This window comes from Camelus bactrianus, chromosome 13 (genome assembly GCF_048773025.1).
Source record: "Camelus bactrianus isolate YW-2024 breed Bactrian camel chromosome 13, ASM4877302v1, whole genome shotgun sequence".
Taxonomy (NCBI): Eukaryota; Metazoa; Chordata; class Mammalia; order Artiodactyla; family Camelidae; genus Camelus; species Camelus bactrianus.
Window position 1 is genome coordinate 63472507 of NC_133551.1, and position 19694 is coordinate 63492200.

General features: G+C 43.8%; 2 protein-coding genes across 10 annotated transcripts in view; both read left to right on the forward strand.

Moving 5' to 3' along the window:
* Positions 1-107: 107 nt before the first annotated feature.
* Positions 108-8916, forward strand: ZNF436 (zinc finger protein 436). Of its 5 annotated transcripts, XM_010957376.3 has the most exons (5): positions 108-1141; positions 1377-1523; positions 2425-2519; positions 3285-3411; positions 5204-8916. In XM_010957376.3, the coding sequence occupies exons 3-5, from the start codon at positions 2487-2489 to the stop codon at positions 6454-6456; spliced, it is 1413 nt and encodes a 470-aa protein (XP_010955678.1). In that variant the 5' UTR covers positions 108-1141; positions 1377-1523; positions 2425-2486; the 3' UTR covers positions 6457-8916. The 5 variants fall into 5 exon arrangements, with proteins under 5 accessions (XP_010955678.1, XP_010955676.1, XP_010955679.1 ...); XM_010957374.3 differs by lacking the exon at positions 1377-1523; XM_074377191.1 differs by lacking the exon at positions 108-1141 and having other exon boundaries at positions 1164-1523.
* An 8462-nt stretch (positions 8917-17378) lies between these two features.
* Positions 17379-19694, forward strand: part of HNRNPR (heterogeneous nuclear ribonucleoprotein R) — a 30542-nt gene continuing 28226 nt past the window's right edge. For 2 of the 5 annotated variants that reach the window (XM_010957382.3, XM_074377197.1), the window contains exon 1: positions 17379-17534. The gene's annotated coding sequence lies outside the window, so the exon portion shown is untranslated. The remainder of the gene's footprint in view (positions 17535-19694) is intronic. The other 3 variants (XM_074377195.1, XM_074377196.1, XM_010957379.3) reach the window with 2 other exon arrangements.

Below are 19694 nucleotides of genomic sequence, written 5' to 3' on the forward strand. Positions count from 1 at the left end.
TCACCTGCGCGCTCACCCTGTGTGAAGTGTGTTAAATCATCTCATTGCTAAATCACCTCCGCCTTAGGTATGATTACTCAATTTTACAGAAAGGGAAATGGGCCTGGAGAGATTAAATGACTTTCCAAAGGATACACAGCCTGGATTCCAACGCAGGTCTGTCTGACCTTGATGCCTACATCTTTCCTACTCAGGACACTGCCTGTTGGGGACCCTCTATGATTCTATTTTTTGTGGTTCCCATATCAGTTTTAGATGGGGTAATATGGTACAATTCTGCGTTATCTAAAAAATTCCTCGCATCACAATTGTGAGTGAGAAGAGGAGTGGGAGTGGGAATCAGCCTCACAGCTGGGTAGGGGTCCTAGCTCTTTTTAGACACTTGAGTAATTTAACCATAAATAACTGGGCACTGGGAACAAGACACTTATTAATAAAAGCATAGCCTAGAGGCACATTTGAAGAAAAAAATTCAAGTCACTTGGTGGGTGAACATATCTGCAAAACAAAAGAAAAACCCCTTTCCCAGCCCAGGCAGAGAAGTCTCCTGTACAGTTAGAGACAACAGGCTTCTGGGCACGTAGCCAAGGTTCTGGGGATATTTATAACTTGAAGAGGGTGGGAGTCCCTAATAAGCTGTTATATTCTTTTTCCATCACTTCCCTCTCCAAGGCTACAGCAAGCTCAGAGCTCTTCCCCACGCAGAATGCCTGCCTTCCCTACTTTTTGGCTTCCATTGTCTAATTTTCTCATCCTGGCTGGGGAAAGGGAAGGCTGCAAGTCCTTCCGTTCGGAAGAAGTCCAGTTGAATGCAGCTTAGCTGCTGGTGGTGTTTCTTGGCTAGCTGCTGTGGTCTCAGGGATCTGCCTAGCCTGTGGTTTCTCTGAGCTGCCTGAAAGTCTGAGGTCTCGGGAATCTGTGAGTCTTTGGGATCCGCCTACAATCTCTGGGCTGTGCCTGCACGGCTACGAATTCGAGATCTACCCGCGGGTCTGAGATATCCAGGATCTGCCAGTGATCCCTAGAATCTTTCCGAACGTCTTAAGTCTCAGAAAACTCTGTCTGCGGATTGGAATCTATTTGAGGACTCTCTGATCCTGGAGCCGGTGAGCTAACGGATCTTTTGAGGGCCAAGCAAGAGGTAAGTCTGTTCGTTACTAATTCGGGTTTTCGGCTTCCTACCTTCAGCGGGTCAGGCACTGCTAACATCCTGAGGGTCTGCGGGGCTCAGGCCGTGAGAGGCCCCCTCATCCCATCCGTGCGGGAGGCCGCAAAGAACCCTTTTAGCAGGCATGCCCTCCGGGACGGTAGGACGGCCCTTCCCAACCCTGGGGCCTGGCTCGCTCAATCCTCCGCCCTCGCTTCTGTTCCCTCAGAGTTTAGGCTTCCCCTTCGCTAGGCGCAACTCAGCCCGCCCCTCACCGGGGACCCTTTTTAGAGGGACGCGATCCGACGCCCCTACAGGGTTAACAGCGATGGAGCCGGGACACAGCTTGGCCCAGCCGCGGACTACACTAGCTCGGGTACGGGCGGCGCGGTGTCTCCTGGGAGTTGTAGTCTGCGCAGCAGTGTGCGAATGCCGCAGGCGCTTCTGGGAGATGTAGTGCGTGGGTGGAGCTCAAAGTTCCAGCGCGGTCGCTGAGTCTTCTCTGGGGAGTGGGCGGCTGCTCCTTTCCTCTCGGGCCCGGGATGTCAAATGAGAACTAATCCTGGTGGAACCCAATACAAGCCAGCGCCTAAATTAGGCTCGACGTCGCAGTTAAGGTCTGACTCAAGATAAGCTTCTAGGGACGTGAGGATAAGCAGGCCAACCTCCCTGGCTTAATCGGGCTGTGGTCTCCAAGAGAAGAAAGCAGAAGATACTCTGCCCTGGCTAGGAAGACGCGTTTCTTCCTTCAGCCTTTTGTTCTTTTCCCTCCATGGCTTTTGGCCTCTTGACTGGCCTTTGTACGCCTGGATGGAACTCCAACTCCCGGCAGGCCACGGGGGCAGGCGCAGGCGTGATAGTGGTGCCCAGCCGTCCAGCAAGAGGCGGGTCTAGTGTTCCACATTTAATTGGCCGAGCGTTTTGCGAGCTTCGCTCGCTGATTGGCTGAGGCAACTGCCGGAAAGGGCCTAGCCTCGAGATGGAAGAGCAGAGGCGTTCTGTGGGCTGGGCTGAGAGCCTCCTCCCTGAGACAGCATCGGCTTGACCCCCAGCCCGGGAGGGACCGAGCCAGGGGGCTGTCTTAGTAAATTCTGGCATTGCCTCCACTCCATGGTGGCGGAGACACAGAGGGCGGGTCACGCCCAAGGGTCAGGGAGGAGAGTGACCCGGCCCAGGCTCAGGGCCCTCCCTACCCGCCTGGAGGCCAGAACTCCAGCCCTGGGGAGTGGGCAGGGCCTGTTTTCTGTGCCTCACGCCCTGCTTTTCGCCTCCTTTAGCGCTGTCTGCTAGCTGCTTTTCCTGCTCTCTCTCTCCTGGGAGGCGAATCCTTGAGCCCGAGATGGCAGCCACCCTGCTCATGGCTGGGTCCCAGGTAAGCCGGGGGTGGCTTCTCGGACCCTGCCTATGCTTACCCACCTCGTCCCTGCGTTTGTTTGCTCTGCAAATCCCTGTGGGAAATTTCCTGGGATTAGTAATTAGCCTGCTTCGGTATTCTTCCTCCAGAGACCCAGTACCAGGATAGTGTAGCCACAAACAAAACATTTATTGAACACCTGCTGTTTGCCTTTAAATACTGGGGAGACAATAGATGGATGAAACGTAGGGAGACAGACGCATTCGGTTAACCGTGATACTACGTGTTAAGAGCACTATTTGCTGTAGGAGCAAAATGCTGTGGGAACCAAGAAGTGGGAGTGATTAATTCTATCTGAGGTGTGGGAGGGAGGAGTGGAACAAAGCAGAGGGATGGGGGCCACTGAGGAACAGCTGGTGCTGGAACAGGGCCTTAAGGAATAGTGGGATTTCACTAGTCTGAGAAAGATATTTGAAGAAAAGAGGAACATCGTGAGTAAAAATATGGAATGATGTAGGTGCTGGATGTGTTCTGAGAAAAGGACTGCTAGAGGATAAGGTTCAGAGTCGGACAGGGATATCTGGAACCAAAGCAATAAGTTCATAAATTGCTCTCTTCTTTACCACATCTTTGTTGCTTGTTTATTTCTCCTTTGGACTCTACATGTCAGACCTAACACCTTTTGCCTCCTTAACAATTCTAGCCATGTCTCTAATCTCAAGAAGAAAAACTGGTACTAACCTCCTAGATACCAAGTATTGAGGAAGCAATGTGTGATTTCAGGCACCTGTGACATTTGAAGATATGGCCATGTACCTCACCCGGGAAGAATGGAGACCTCTGGACCCTACACAAAGGGACCTTTACAGGGATGTTATGCAGGAGAATTATGGAAATGTTGTCTCATTAGGTAAGGATTCTCTGTCTTTCTTCACCCCACATATTTCAGACTGTCAAAAATGCCTTAGCTCTTTCAAAGCAACCTAGTTACTTGATTTTTAAAGCACTTAATTGGATTTTGGCTTGAGTTGAGTCCTCAGGCAGATCTTTCAGTGAGGGAATATCAAGGTCATATTGTCTGAAAAGAAAGATCATTTCTGCACATTTTAAAAACACTCAGATTTCTTGTGCCCTGAGTCATTTGCCATTCTCCAGCCTGTTTGTACAGATCACTGACCAAACAGGTCTGACATAATAGTGCTTGCCAGGATATAAATGCCCCTGTAAATGATGCTTTTACTAGAAGATGAGGGGGTTCCGATCCAGGTTCACGGGAAGGCAAAAGCCAGTTTTTTTGTTTGTTTTGGCTTCAGAGTCCTAGCTTTGCCTCAGATCCTTTATTTATCCAGAGTAGGTACTTGTCTGGAGACATTTCAGAGTTGATCATAGATTTTGAGTGTGTCAGATGTTGTTCCAGGAAAATCCTGAACTAAATGAGATCACAAATTCTATTAGAGAAGCTAATTTTTTTGGTGGTCTGCAAACCTGTCTTTTAGCTATCGTTTGGTCTGGGTGTAACTGGAATAAACCGTATATTCTTGAGCTGAGTAGTCTTTTGACTCACGTTGTCTCCTGTTAGGACTTGACAGAAGTTAACAACCAAATATGGTTCACTAGGTCATCTGCCATTCATTAGGATTAATCCTTTTTCTGAAATTTTTATTCCTATTACTTTTAACAAGCAAAAGGCAACTGGGAAGGGTTTCCTTTTATATATCTATGGTCCAGCCCAAGGAGCACTTGTTGGAAAGATGGAAGAGTTGAAGCACCAAAAAAAAAAAGTCTTGCCCAAATAAGTTTGAGAGTAGGTTAAATAATGTTTACAAGGCTTCCTTACCTCAAGACCCTTCAAAACCTTTAATGTGGTATCAGGCATTTTGAATTTCTAAGAAGATGATGTTTGTACCGTTTACCAAACTAATTTATCCATAGACCCTTTTCTCCTAGCATACCTAGTAACCTTTTTTGAAGATACCAAGAAATATCACTTCAAAAAAGGAGTATCTGGTTGAAGGTTTCTTATAGATAGTGGTTTTATATATTTTCATTTTCATTTAAAGATTTTACACCTAGTCAATGCCAAGAATGTCCTGAGGCAGGCATCTTTTTTGCCTTCTCCAACCTTCCCACTTCTCTTTTCATTAAAAGGCTACTGGAAAGCAGCAAGTAACATTTGGCAGTCATTTTTCCTGTCAACTGAGACTTGACATAGATAGATAAAAATTTGGTTTTCTCCATGCCAACTCAGTAGGTCCTTAGTAAATATTACATAATTGTTATGATGAAGGCTTGACAAGTTAAGAACATACACACACACACATGCATTCACATATAAAATACTTAGGCTCTTGACTTTTAGAAATTCTGATTTAGAGTCTCTTATATTTTCTGTTTCTGGTTGTTTTCTTTTTTTGAAACAACAGAAACATAGGCAATTTTCATAAAGAACCGTTGACTAGTGATACAGAACATGAACTTTTATCAGACAGATCTGGCTTTGAATCTTAGCTTTGCCATTTACTACTGTACAACTTTTTGCAAGTCACTTCTGTGGGCCTTTCTTCATAAAGAAGAAATCATCATAATGCCTGACTCTCGGGTTGGTTGAGGTAACTTATATAAAGAACTTAGCACAATGCCTGGCACACAGTAGATGTTTTTTGTGTGTGTTTACCAGTATTATTTTTTACCCTTTATTACAGATTTTGAAATCAGGAGTGATAACGAGGTGAATCCAAAACAAGAGATTAGTGAAGATGTAGAATTTGGGACTGCATCTGAAAGACCTGTTGGTAATACTGAGGAAAATCCTGAAAGTGAAGAGGCTTTTGAAGACAGGGATAGATCAGAAAGACAATGGGGAGATTTAACAGCAGATGACTGGGTAAGCTATCCTCTCCAACAAGTCACCGATCTGCTTGTCCACAAAGAAGTCCACACAAGCATCCGATATCATATATGTTCTCATTGTGGAAAGGCCTTTAGTCAGATCTCAGACCTTAATCGACATCAGAAAACCCACACTGGTGACAGACCCTATAAGTGTTATGAATGTGGAAAGGGCTTCAGTCGGAGTTCCCACCTTATTCAGCATCAAAGGACGCACACTGGGGAGAGGCCCTATGACTGTAATGAGTGTGGGAAAAGTTTTGGAAGAAGCTCTCACCTCATTCAGCATCAGACAATCCACACTGGAGAAAAGCCCCACAAATGTAATGAGTGTGGGAAAAGTTTCTGCCGGCTGTCTCACCTAATCCAGCACCAGAGGACCCACAGTGGGGAAAAGCCCTATGAGTGTGAGGAGTGTGGGAAAAGCTTCAGCCGGAGCTCTCACCTAGCACAGCACCAGAGGACCCACACAGGTGAGAAGCCGTACGAATGTAATGAATGTGGACGAGGCTTCAGTGAGAGATCTGACCTCATCAAACACTATCGCGTCCACACCGGGGAGAGGCCCTACAAATGTGATGAGTGTGGGAAGAATTTCAGTCAGAACTCGGACCTTGTGCGCCATCGTAGAGCCCACACGGGGGAAAAACCATACCACTGCAATGAATGCGGGGAGAACTTCAGCCGCATCTCACACTTGGTTCAGCATCAGAGAACGCATACCGGGGAAAAGCCATATGAATGTAATGCTTGTGGGAAAAGCTTCAGCCGGAGCTCTCATCTCATCACACACCAGAAAATTCATACTGGAGAGAAGCCCTATGAATGCAACGAGTGTTGGAGAAGCTTTGGTGAAAGGTCAGATCTAATTAAACACCAGAGAACCCACACAGGAGAGAAACCCTATGAGTGTGTGCAGTGTGGAAAAGGTTTCACCCAGAGCTCCAACCTCATCACACATCAAAGAGTTCATACAGGAGAGAAACCGTATGAATGTACCGAATGTGAGAAGAGTTTCAGCCGGAGCTCAGCTCTTATTAAACATAAGAGAGTTCACACTGACTAAGTCCTATGATTATGACTGAGAAGTGATTCATTTGAAGGTACAATTTTATTTGATATCAAAGAGCTCTCTCAAGACTGAGCTGCTTTTATCATACGGAATTTCCTCATTGCGGGCCACAGTTTACAACATCAAAGAAGACAAGCCACTTGAAATCCTGACCCATGGCTTTAAGAACGTTATTCCCCCCTCCAGAATAGTGATTTTTAAAAATCACTCAATATTAATTAATTACATCATCAAAATCAGTCCCACAAGTAACTGAAAATCTAAAGACCAGGTGATAAATCCTGGTAAATGCTCAGGCCTGGAAATGGAGTAAATCTTTAAAAGTAATTTCTCCCATCCTTGGCCCAAAGAACTATGCTAGGGGAAATGTTGGACTGTGATAGGGTGCTCACAGCTGTTTTGGAAAAAGACAACCAGAGACTGCCTGAATTGCCACACCTATTGACTCACTGTAGTAGCTGGGCACATGCATCTTCCCTTCAAAGGGCTTTCTCCTTGAGTTGCTCATGCATTTGTATCTTTCTGTCTTCCTGAGAGCAGGATTCTGCATAATGAAGGCAGTAATCTAACTTTTCTCCTCATTGTTTCTAAAGCTTTCATCTTTGTGAAGGCTAACCGAAGATACAGATTGAAAGGAAAAATGAGACAGGTTTGGGGACCAAGGACTCATCAACAGTGGTGACTTTAGCAAGAGATGCCCACTGTTGTTATAGCCAATAATCAGAATTTATTAATTTTCTTTGGGGATCATCATAGGGAACATTGTAGGGAAAATATCTTCAAGGAAAGATAGGACCATAAGTGATGGAGTGTAAGGAGCAAGTGGAATTGACCACTTCAGGGAAGGAAGCACAGAGTCCCTTCCCAAGGAACACAGGTCATTGCTGTGTTCTTTCCCTTCTACCCTTTAAGATCAATTCTCCCTGTACCACTAACTATAGGATTTGATAAGGGCCACATCCCAGTGTTTATCTTAGCTTGCATAAGGGCATGTGTATGTACAGTAAAATGTGTATTCCTGTTGTTTTCCAATAGCAGAAACTGAATTCACACTGAATTAGCATGTTCTTGGGTGACTTTGATCATGTGACGGAACTACAGACATAACTCCAATGTGAGAAATGTTCTTTTTTTTTTCATTCTTTATGAAAAAAATTTAAACACTAGTGCTCCAGTGCGCACTCTCCTGTAAGATCTGTCTTTGTACAGAACCAAGCACTTGTTTATATGTATCAGTCAGTTGTGGGAGATAATGACCAGACAAATAGGTTGATTGTCCTGTTCTCAGACTGAATTGTCTTCTCTTTGTCCTAGTCACAAGGAATTAATAAACCTAGTTGGGAATGTATTTCCATCCTCCCAGCCTACAGATATAAGCGATTAATGTAAGAGTTGACCCAATTTAAGCCCAGTAGTATCAGTTCTCCTTATCTCAGCCCAAATAGGAATTAAGAAATATCCCAAATGTTGTTGCTTATCCATGGATTTGGGGGTGGGAGTGGGAAGAAACTGATGCCAAGGAGATGGGACTGGAGTAAGGAATATATATTTTTTGAGCCTACCGCAAGTTATTTCTACTGTGCTATTGTGAGTGTTGTAACATTTGAAAAACTTTTGCCATAGCTCTTTGGGACTGGTTAAAGGTGCCAGTGGTCTCTCTTGAGTAGTGTACTGTAGTGAGTTACTATGACCCATGTGGGTCTGCATCCCTTGCAAAAGATACAACCTCCGAAGTAACTGAAAAAACACTCCACCAAGTAGGTGTCTATGTTGCCACTCCTATTTAAATACAGACTCCGGCAGGGAGCATGTTTTTCTACACAAAATCTAGCCAACTGTGGGTATTCGTATTTTAGTTGTTGAATGACTTCCATGTTCTTGATGACTAAAATATGTCTTTTCCTGTATCAGTGTTGCTGATGGTTTTAATGAATATTGAAGTTCTCCTGTTGTTTCTTTGAGCCGCTAAGCGCAGCAGCTTCAGAGTGGCTGCAGAAGACAGCGTCTCCATGACCTAAATGTTTTCCTTTCCTACTCTCCTGCCCCACCCCCCAACCTGTTCCTGTTCCTGCTTTTGGCTTCTCAGTGCCCCGGCCATCTCTCCAGACGTGTACACTCCAGCTGGGAAATTAAAAGGGCAAGGGCCAGACCAGCTCTTGTCTCCTCTCTTCCTGCCAATTGCTGCCCGTTTGCTGTTTTGAACTTTGTGTAAAGTTATGCATCAGACTCTCTTTGCTAAAGCTTTTTGCATGCCTTCTGCTCCCAAGTCTCTGGCTGCTTCTGCACACAACCTGAACACATTGTGCCTGTTTTCTATGGTTGTGGAGAGTGAGTGAACAAGTATGTAGAGCAGTTTTCCTTACGGTATTGGTCACAGTTATTCTAGTGTCTATCTACATCTGTATTATTCTAACAATATTCTATAATTAAAAGTGTAATTTTTAAAATCAAAAACTGAGAATTATTTTAGTAATGCAGCACCGATTCATAACACGGCTTTTCATCAGATTCATTAAAATTGGGCACAGTTGTTTTTCTACTGATGCATTTGTATAGATATTCCTGTGGAAATTTGGGAATACAGCATCTTCACACATTGGTGAGCTCTCTGGATATTACCGTATTTTCAGATGATGCAAAAACCTGAACAGTTTCCTATGAAGATTAATTAGGCTGGTGGCAAAGCAACGTGGAAATACTTGGTGTGAGTGACTCAGTTTTGGAGACAGAAACAAAAGTCAAAAAAAAAAAAATGAACGGAAAAAGGAGAAGAGGCCATATTGCTTTAAGGAGATATTTTTGGGTATCTGCTAAGAATACTAAAACAATTTCTACTAAATTAGTGTAAGGATCCCAGAACAGAGATACCGCTTAGAAACAGTCAAAGGCTCTCTATTCAAGACATAATTGCCTAAGTCTGCCTAAGGCAGTGATTATGTTCCACCAGGGTGTGGCCACAATTTTCAAATTACTTACAAGTAATTTTTTCTTATGAAACCTTTTTTTTTTAATGGAAAACCAGTTTAGACAGAGGGAGTGGAAGTGCTTTAAATTGGAGAAGAATACAAATATGAAAGAAATTTCAATTAACCCTATAGCCACGACTTGTAAAAGAAAGATTTTATCAAATATTTTTAAAAATTCTTTTTCTCCTTTCTTCATGTTCTGCATTTTTTATTTCTGGGAAGGAAAACTGGTTCAAGGAAAATACCAGTTCACCTGGAGCAGCTCACCTGGAACCTTCCCCTCAGGATATTTAATATGTTAATATTTCGCCGTCATTACAACAGGCAGATTTCCTTCTGTGTAAGTTTTCTCTAGGAGGCTAGCCATTGGAAGGGCGGTGATTCCAGGCCATTAGGACACCACTGAGTCCAATGAAATGATAATTTGTTAAATGGTTCCCTCGTGTTTTGAAAGTTAGTATTCCTCCTGGAAATGGAGTTCCTGTGCTCTGGGAGAAATAGAGTCTTTAAAGCTTTGGTTAGATACCCATGTGTGTAGTGGAATAGCTGACTGGGCCCTGCTTATCTGTAGGAGACTTCAAGATAAAAGGTTGTTAGTGAAAGACAACTGATGAGTAAAATAGAAGAAAATCACCCTGTAGTGACCTAAAATAGTTTCATGGCTAATCTCATTGTATCATCTGTTTTCCTAAATGCTTCATATTCAAAGTTTGTATCATTTTTCAGCTTCTCAAAGCTGCTTTTGATTTTCCCTCTGGGAGAGACTGAGGCTGAGGACATCAAAAATCTCTGAGTTTCACACCAGCCCCTGCAGCTGCCTTGTATACATCTCCACTTGGAAATTAGCCAGGCAAACCCCAAACTGAATTTACCACTGTGTTCTATCACCCCTCCCCCTCTTTCTCCTGTATTTCCTAATATAGTCATTGCCTAGTTATCCAAGCTAGAAAATTGCATATCATACTTGACTCCTTCTCCTTTAGCCATCTGCCCAAAATCCATAATGAAAATCAGTTAAAATAATTACTTTCAGTCATGACCATACCACTGCCTAAATATTTCTCAAAGCCATATACGTGCTCTCCTCTCTACTGCCACCACTTATCATGTGACCTTGGGCAACTTACTTAGCTTCTCTGTTCCTTGGATTTCCCATCTGTAAAATGGGGATGATTATATATGCCTCATAGTTATAAAGATTAAATGAAGTAATGGGGCTCAAAATATTAGCTGCAATTATTTAGACCATCAATCACCAAGCCACATCTTGCTTACTGAAACAACCTCTTAATGAGTCTCTGTTTTCAGCCATCTTCCACCTACTCTTTGCTGCAGCTACAATGATCTTTCTGAAGGGCAAATCCCTTCATGCCACTCGTGTGTAAAACCTCCCCATTCTTTCCACTGCCAGCAGCACACAGTGAACCAGGCTCTGTCAGTGTGGCTTAGGAGGAGGGCATCGTGGTCTGGCCTCTGCTGCCCTCCTCAGCTTCAGGTCTCTGCACTCCCTGCACTTGCAACACTCTCCAAGCTGCATCTCTTTCTCGCCACTCTTCTGGGCAACTCCTCCTCTTCCTTCAGGTCTCATACCTCACTTGTTCTAGGGAACCTTCTCCTCATCCCACAAGACTGGATCAGTGTCCTGTTCAGTGTCCCCTGGGTTTATCCCAGTCAAACCATTTTATCCCAGTTTTGTAATTGCCTATTTACTTTCTCTTCTCTTCCATGAGACTTTGATATTCCTGAAATCACTGTGTCTTGCTCACCATTGTATCTTCAGCTCCTAGCAAATGTTTGACTTAGAGTAGGCAGGCAAGAAATATTTTCTGGATAAATGAAAGAATATATATAAACTTCATTCCCTTCAGTAGGACTGGTGACCTCACTTCTGATTTGTCACCACACAAGCTATTCATAAATTCTGTGGAAACCATAGGTATTCTGTCATTGCTTATCTGGTGGGGCCCAGTGCAAGAGGAAAAAGGCACCCAGAGGCAATGTGACCTATGTAAGACACCCCCTCCCAAGGTAAAGCTGGGATAAACTCACCTGCCCCTGATGCTCCTGCACTTGATGAGTCATTGTCATCTTTGGAGGATTATCTAGGAATAGACATTATGGCAACTTTGGAGACATGTTGCAAGGCAGGCTCTCAATACAGGGTGCATCTTCCTCAGGTGTGTTCTCTTCAGGGCAAACCAAGCTGCATGTGTGTACCCACAGCCCTTGGTTTGGGAGGATGGACAGAACTTGGACCTGCAGCCACACATGTGGACATGAGGGCCCCCTGGAAGAGGACAAAGCCAGAGTAGGAAAAGAAGGGGGCAGACTTTCCTCAGTACTCTTGCCCCAGTCCTAGTCCTAGCGTCCAGGCATACTATCAACTGTTTCCACCAGTGACTTATACAGAGTCAGAACCTTTGATATCCAGATTTCTGAGGTGAATAATGTGTTGGATGGATGAGTATGCTGTGAATGGAACCACAACACACAAAGAGGAGGAATCTGGGGTAAAGGATACAAGCAATTTAAGTCATTTAACAATAATCTGTTGAACACCAACAGTGTACCTGGCAGAGGACTGAATGAGACGAAGACTCTGCCCTTGTTGAACTTACACTCTGTAGGGAAGATGGACAATAAACAAAGGCATACATAACGTCAGGAGGTAACAAGTGCAATAAAGAAAGGGTAAGGGAAGGGGAGTGAAGGGGAACTGCTATTTTAGAGAGGATGGTCAAGGAAAGCCTCTCTACAGTGGTGACATTAGAGCACAGTTCTCAATGAGTTGTCAGGATACCTGGGGGAGAGTGTTCTAAGGACTTAATTTACTGAAGAGCAAATGTAAGGTGCTGAGGCAGCGGATGGCAAACTGGAGGAACCCACCAGGTTGAGGTGGGTGGGGCTCAGTGAGGAAGGGGGCAAATGGTGGGAGATAAAAACCATCTTTAGAGACTAGTTGTGGCGTTTGAAGAAACTGTTACATCCAAACACATGTTCATATGCCCAGCAGGTAGTTGAAAATACGAGTCCAGAGCTCAGGACCCAAAATGCACCTGTAGATAAAGAAATGGGGACAGCTGGTATGGAAATTAGTGAAAACCATGTGAAAAGGGATGGCCCTGATGGAGTGTGAGAACAGCATCAAGGATGGAATCCTGGGAACACCAATAGGTAATGATGGACAGAGGAGGGGGCCTAGGAGGAAGTATTATAGAATCCAGAGAAGAATCAGGAGAGGAGAGTCACAGGGCCAAGGGCATGACACATTTCAAGATGTCCAAATGTAGTAGATGTCTACTGAGACACTGTATTTGAAATTCTGTAAATGGAGAAGCTCCATGCAAGCACTAGGTATTACATTATTGTCACTATTAATAATTAGAGAGCACTTGCCCCATTCTTCTAATGGCTATTTTAAGGGTAATGAGAATTCAGTTATATACACATACTCTATTTATAATCAATTCATACTATTTTATCACATTTTCAAAACAAAAGTTATACTGAGGGAGAAGGACTCACAATCCCTGTTTAATCTGATTTGTATAATGGTATATTTGAATATGAGTAGTAATACTTATAATTCTACTGGATTTTGGTTAAAAGCTTACAGTAACCCTTCCTAAAAGATTTGCCGCATATAACTCTTCTGTCTGCCTATAGGGAAGCTTTAAAATAATTAGAACTCAATGGACAAAATGTTATGTTCAACAGTCTCCTAGAATTTGATTTCTGGAATTTAGGCGGCAGCTGCTGCCGCTGCCTGTGCCTGTCTCTCTGCGGCTGCGGAGTTCAGTGTCAGTGAGTAGATGCACCAAGGTCCTGGTGGTAAGTCTCCAGGGAATCCTTCAGTTGCTAAGCAGAAAAATGTGTTAAATTCTTCCATAAAACCAAGTGTTCATCACTCTTAAGCTGAATTTAACAATCCTAATTGGACTTGAAAGTTGATTTTTGCTTTCTTGAGTTTGATTGAGGAAATGGAAGGTTGGAAAGGAGAGCTCATTTTGCTACCTTTCTTTTCCAATTTTTCCGTTTTTCTTTTTTTTAATATTCCCTCAACAGAACTCAAGGTGAGAAGAAAACTGATTAAAAAAAAAAGGACAAGAAGAATTTCAAAATCAGGCTACCAACATCAGGTTTGGAAATGTGAAGTCTTAAAAAGACAGAGGTTTAACTTTACTGGTTTTGATTTCTCTCTCCTGGCTGTGTACCATAATGATTATGAGACTGAAATTTGGAGTTACACCAGAGTTGGAGTCTCAGCTGTGACATGGGAATTAGTTTCTTCATCTGCAAAAGGGAGATGATACCTTTCGGTACCTGCCTCATATATTGTGAGCATCGAATGAGATAGCATGGTAAGTGCTTAACAAATGTTAACTAGTATTATGATGACCATATAGGTATAATCTCTATGAGACATTGTCTTTTCTAACAAAGCTACCCAAAGGACTGTTGTTCCACAATGGTGATACCTTGTGAGGCCACAGTTTTGTTCTTAAAACTGTCATTTCTCAGAACATGTTCAAATTGCATTGCAAAGCCGATTTGCAAACCATGTAAGGAAAATGTTCTCATTTTATCTTACATCACAGTTTTCTTTGGGCTCTGAATAGTATTTTCTAACTTATTCATCAGATTGACAATGGTGATGTTTTGACTCGTAAAAATATCTCTACAAGTGAAGAATCTGCCAACACTAAGACTTTAATTGAAATGGAGCTTGGTGAAGTAGCTCAAAACTGTGTTTGAGTCTTAGTTCACCTGTGTGGCTTTCAACAAATGTTTTAACCTCTCTGAGCCTGATTCCTCAATTAAATGGGGTAGTATTATTAGCCTTTAAGGTTTCAGGTAACGATCAGCAATAGATTATGTAAAACACTAGACATCAAGTAGGAGTTCAGTAAATGGTAGTGATTATTGTTTAAAACATTGTGTCACTAAGATGGAGAAACTTTTTTTCCATTTTAAAACAGCTTGATGAATTTGAGAACTAGACGGGAATTCAATGGGATGGCTAGGATAATCTTCAAAAGAAAAAATACTGCAAAAAATGATGATAAAGCAGGAATACAATAAGGTCTTAGGGTAAGTTGACTACAAGCTATTACAAGTCAGTCATATGCTGCTTCATTTTTTAAAAGAAGCATACTCCTAGGAGGTATAAATGAAAGACAGTCTTCAGCTCTGGCCAGTCTTGATTGGAGCACTACCATTCTGGAAAGTGCCTTAAAATAAGAAAAATTATTAAAGTGTGATGAAGAAAATACAGTTGTACCTGACAAAGGAGAAATCAAAATAGAATCGAAGTTTTCAAGTAAAGCTGAGTAGAGGCCTCTTGGTACCTAAATGTTAACAAGGGTTGGTTGTGGATGCCCTTTCCACTAACATTCTACTCATGATATTTCTTCATTTTCCATTTTTCTCTCCCCTTTCTTGCTTTCTTTTTTCCTTTCTGCTGCCTGTGACTTCGAACTGTGGCTGGGATGGCTTTATCTTGTTAGTAGCAAGTGAGGGCATTTTGAAAAGGCTGAATTGATGTAATCTTGTTTGGAGTCTGAGGAATAGACTAAATAGTTCTTTTAGCATCATGAAAGGGACGAGTAAGATGAAGATTAATCTAAGGATCCAGTAGAAAGGTTTGGTAATTTTAAACATTCTTTGGTACAACTTCAGGTTATAAGTAGTAAAAGTCAGAGCTTCTATTTGAATATTCTGGTGCCCTGTAATCGTTTAAGAAGCAAAAGCATGTTGTTCATTGACATTACCAGCTGAGACCATAGATTTGGTCTGTGACAGGAAAGGGTTGTGGAGTGGTCTGGCTGCACTGTATTACCTAATCTCAAAAGATGAGAGATATAGCCAGAGCTCTCCCTAGCAACTCATATTTATTATGTTTACTTGTATCCTTGTCCTGCCTTGTCAGCTAGAATATAAGCTCTTAGAGGACAAAGATTATGTCTTATTCATTTTACATTCCCTACTTTCAAAACAGTGATTTATATGTAGAGGGCATGCAACAAATATTTGTGGAATATTGCATTCACAAATACAAACACACACACATAACTGTTTTTGAAATGTAAAGCTCAGATGACCGTATTTTCCAAATTTAAAAAAATCAAGATATATGGTCTGAAAAGGTGGCGTACACTTAAAAGGACTATATGGCTGAATATTTGAAACAGTAACTCAGAGAATTTTGGGTAATAGAATCACTTGAATTACAGTATCCAGCCCAGGGGTTCTTATCCTGTGTTAAATGGACTTAAAGGAGTATTAGACTAGCATTCACTGGTCCTTCAGCCTGGAAGGGAAAAAAAAATAACATCTTGATTTTCACTAATATCCTAATGAAATTAAGCATTTTCCCCCATTGTGAATGTAGGGGAAAAACCACAAATTAGCAGTACCTTTCACTCTGTCACCAATAGGAATCACAGACATTTTTATACCGCATTATGGTTACAGAATTCCTTGAAATACCTTCTCATTGCTTTAAAATTTCAGTAGTTGTTTGACCTGCTCCAAGAGCATTAAATTGTTTTTAAAATGCATTTCCTAACTATATTTCAACGCAAAGTTTCTTTTGTAATGCTTATTTTATTTTATGCATTTAAAACCCTAAAGAGCCACAACTTTTACCAGACTGTCGAATGGCAAAAATAGGTTAAGAACCCTTGAGCTAGAGGCAGATTTATGTGAAACTAATAAAGTTTAAGCTTCAAGGTCCCTTCACCAGACCCAAGACTCTAAGTTTGTATTCGTCGTTTTATACTATTTTTAAGGATCCCAGCATTTGTGTAAGTTTCACACCCCATAATACAAACGATAGGTTCACCCAGATATTTAGCTCGGTACCGGGCACGTGGGTTTCCAATAATTAATTTTCGGTTGACTGCTTCTGGGAAATTTAAATGATCCTCAAAGGGTATCTGGAAATCTTGCAGACCACTGCTTGATTTCCTCCACTCCCAGAGAGGGATGGGGTGTTTGAGGTTGGGGTAGGGAAGGAAGGGCTGTGTGATGAGATAGGTTTGGACTAAGGCGAGGACAGGGAACAAACCGCAGAGGTAGACGGTGAGAAATGTTTAGGAATAACGGGAATTAGTCTCCTTTGGGAATTAGCCCTTCTCCTTGCACATCTCTTTTGGCTTCGTAGATATATACACACACACACACACACACACACACACACACACATACATACCTGCCCTATCTACTTTATGAGTATTAATTAGCGCCAAACCCTGTGAAAAAAGGTCTCTGCTCCGTCATTTGTAGGTAACACTGCTCTTGAGTAATGTCCACTTTAGCGAATTCTCTCACATTCTGAGCTGCTCCTAACGAAGGATGTGTGGAGGCAAGGATGCAGTTTTCTGAGCGCTCCAAGGGCTGATTCTCTACGCGAAGCAATTCTCCCAACAAAACGGATGAGCCAAATCCTTAAACTGTGTTCTAACCGGAGCCTAAAAGATGACCTAGACCGAGGCCGGACCGCGTGGCGGTGGGCGTGTCTGGAGCGAGCGGCGACGGCTCGCGGGGGGATTACGGGCGCTGCGACGCCGGCGAAGGGGCGGGAGGGCCGCGGCTGAGAGAGACCGGCGCGGACGGTAGGGGGCGGGGTTCCGGAGGCGGCCTAGCGTCGCGAGGCCTAGTTTTTCGGCCTCGCGTCGGCAGCAGACGAAGAGGGAGGGGCCTCGGCCCTCCTGGGCCTGGTGCCCCGCAGCCTCGCCTCCACCCGGGGCATCACCAAAGACCCCTTTGTGTTCCTACCCCCGCCCCGGAGGCGCCCCAGCCGGCGGCGCTGAGTTCCCTCATTGGCTCAGCCGACGGCTTCATCGATTGGCTCCAGAGTCATCCGGCGTGGCGCGCCTCTTCTCGCTACTACTGGTCGTCTGAGCTGCCCGTCAGCTGCCCGCGCGAAGTGATTGCCCGGCTTCTCGGAGTCCCTGGAAGCAGTTCCGGGAAACCCCGTGTGCTGCCGGGATCGCGTCTCCGTCTGTGGGGGGGGAGGGGTGGCGCGCGCGCCATTTCTAGTCGTTTTCAAAGCGCCTCGCGCTGATTCTCACGGGCCTGGCTGCCGGCCCCAGCTCTGCCCTGGTGAGTCTCGCGCCAGCCCGCCGAGGGAGGGGCCGGGAGCCCCGATCCGACCCTACCGGGCCCGGCCCGGGCTCGGCGCCTTGTCCCCAGTTTTCGTTTTCGGTCCGAGGCCCCGGGGTGGGGGTGGGGATGGGCTGGGGGCGGCTTCGGCCTCGTCCGGCCGCGCAGCTGAGGGCCTAGCCCCGCTGAGGCGCCTCCTCACCCTCGCCCATCCTCCCCCCGCCCCTCCAACCCCCTGCCCGCGCTGTCTGGCCCGCCGAGTGTCCTCCGCGCGGCCTGCCGTGTCGGCCGCGATTTTCCCGCCTCCGCCCTCCGCTCCACGCGGCCTGAGGCGCCCGCGGCCCCCTCGCTTCTCCCCGCCGGAGCCGTTCGCTCGCGTTTCAGCCGGCCCAGCCACGAGTGGGATGTGTTGATGATCGGGACGGGCATCGGGGGTGGGGTAGGCAGAGGGCGGGATTCTAACCCCTGGTGACCTGATCCGGGAGAAAACTTTTGTATGAAGCAAAGGCCGAAAGGCCGGTTTATGTAGGAAGCCTCCCTCCCCTCCCCCATTCTGCATGCTGCGAGGCGAGATTTGAAGGAAAAAATGACTACTAGAGGCCATGAAACTTAGGCTTCGAGTGGCACCTGAGATACATAATTCAAAGAATGTCATAGGCGTACTAAATTGGAAAGGCGATTCTTTTTCTTCTGCGGTAGAAACCGTATTGCCAACATTTAAAACTTAAAGTCATGGGGTTCTTGAAGGGTTCAGTCCTTTCACACTACCTGTTTAAAATTTTTGCTGTCCTCCAGAGGCTGGATTTATGTCTCATGAGTCAGTCGTAGGATACGGGCTTGACACTCCTAAGCCATGAGATAACCGTTAGTTTTCATTTCGTTGGCTCTTTTAAAGTCGGTCTCTTAATGTGAAGAATTTGCACGAGATGTTCAGAAAAAGTCAGGGAGGAGCTAGTGCCAGACTTCCCAAATCTCCTAGCAGTCCTTATTTAAATTTCTACTTTTTGCAAAAATCTTTAGAGCAAATGACTTCAGTCACGTTAGTATATTTGCTGCATCCAGAAATATGGTTTGGCTGTGTGGCATTGTATTGAATTGACACAAGAGTTTAAAATGGTCTCATATGACATGAATGTCTTTTAAAATAAGCACATTGTATTTGACTTGAAGAAGTTTTTCCTTGATCTGAAGGGTTTTATTTTCTAGAGTCCAATAGTTTTACCGGTTTTTTGTTGTTGTGAAAGTTTACAGACTTTTTTTTTTAATTTCGACCGATTTCCGCATCAACTTGTAGAGAGCCTTTGCAATGAATGGTAATCATAACGTATTTTTATCTTGTGCTTAATACACAACTTGTCTTTTTGCTTTACATATACTTTAAAAAAAATACCACCTTAACAGATGTTCATTGAAGTTTTCTGTTAACATTTTGCTTTCTTTCGGTGACTAATAGTATTCCCAGGTACAATACTGTAAGAGTCTTGTGATAACAGAACTTTTGAGTTCTGATAATCTTATTTACGGCCATATTTGGGAGTGGGGGAGCATGGACAACAACTATATGTTCACAAAGAGGTTTTTGGACTTGATGCATCTGTATAGAAATAGGTTGTACTAATCAGTTAACTATTCGTCCTATACTGTAGGCAGTTTCTTGATCAAAAGTGTGCCAGTTTTGAATGTTTTCATTTTTGCCAGTTCATCAGAATTTGAGGTTTGCCTTGAGAAACATTTATCCATCCAGAGTTTAACCACGGAGTCCGCGTCTGTATAGACATTATTGGGTTACTAAGTCTTAATAATGTTTTGTAATCATAAGAAGTCATGATATTGTTTATCTCATTTTCAGAGTAACCCTTTCTGCATCTTACACTCTTCCTACTATTACCTCCTTCTCAGTCTTCCCCCCACCCCCCTTTTTTTAATTAACTTCTATTAAACATCAGTGGACTTTGAAATGAAGTTGTTTTAAGTCAAAACTGCACCTAGTGCATCTGCGTGGTGTTTGGATAAGCAATCTGGAAGTGTGGTTATCTTATGGGTTTTAGTGCTTTTTTGGGAAACTTGTATTTTCTTTATAGCTTCTAGGTATCTTGAGTTTCATGAAGAAAAGTAGGATTTTCCTTGAGATCCACCTTCATGTCCTTTATTTCAGTATTT

What these genes read in the sequence shown, in the direction of transcription:
- ZNF436 (XM_010957376.3), top strand. Translation starts at nt 2,487, where the DNA reads ATGGCAGCCACCCTGCTCATGGCTGGGTCCCAG. An exon ending in TGCTCATGGCTGGGTCCCAG is followed by an intron (nt 2,520 to 3,284) that starts GTAAGCCGGGGG and finishes GTGTGATTTCAG; the next exon opens with GCACCTGTGACATTTGAAGA. An exon ending in TGGAAATGTTGTCTCATTAG is followed by an intron (nt 3,412 to 5,203) that starts GTAAGGATTCTC and finishes CCTTTATTACAG; the next exon opens with ATTTTGAAATCAGGAGTGAT.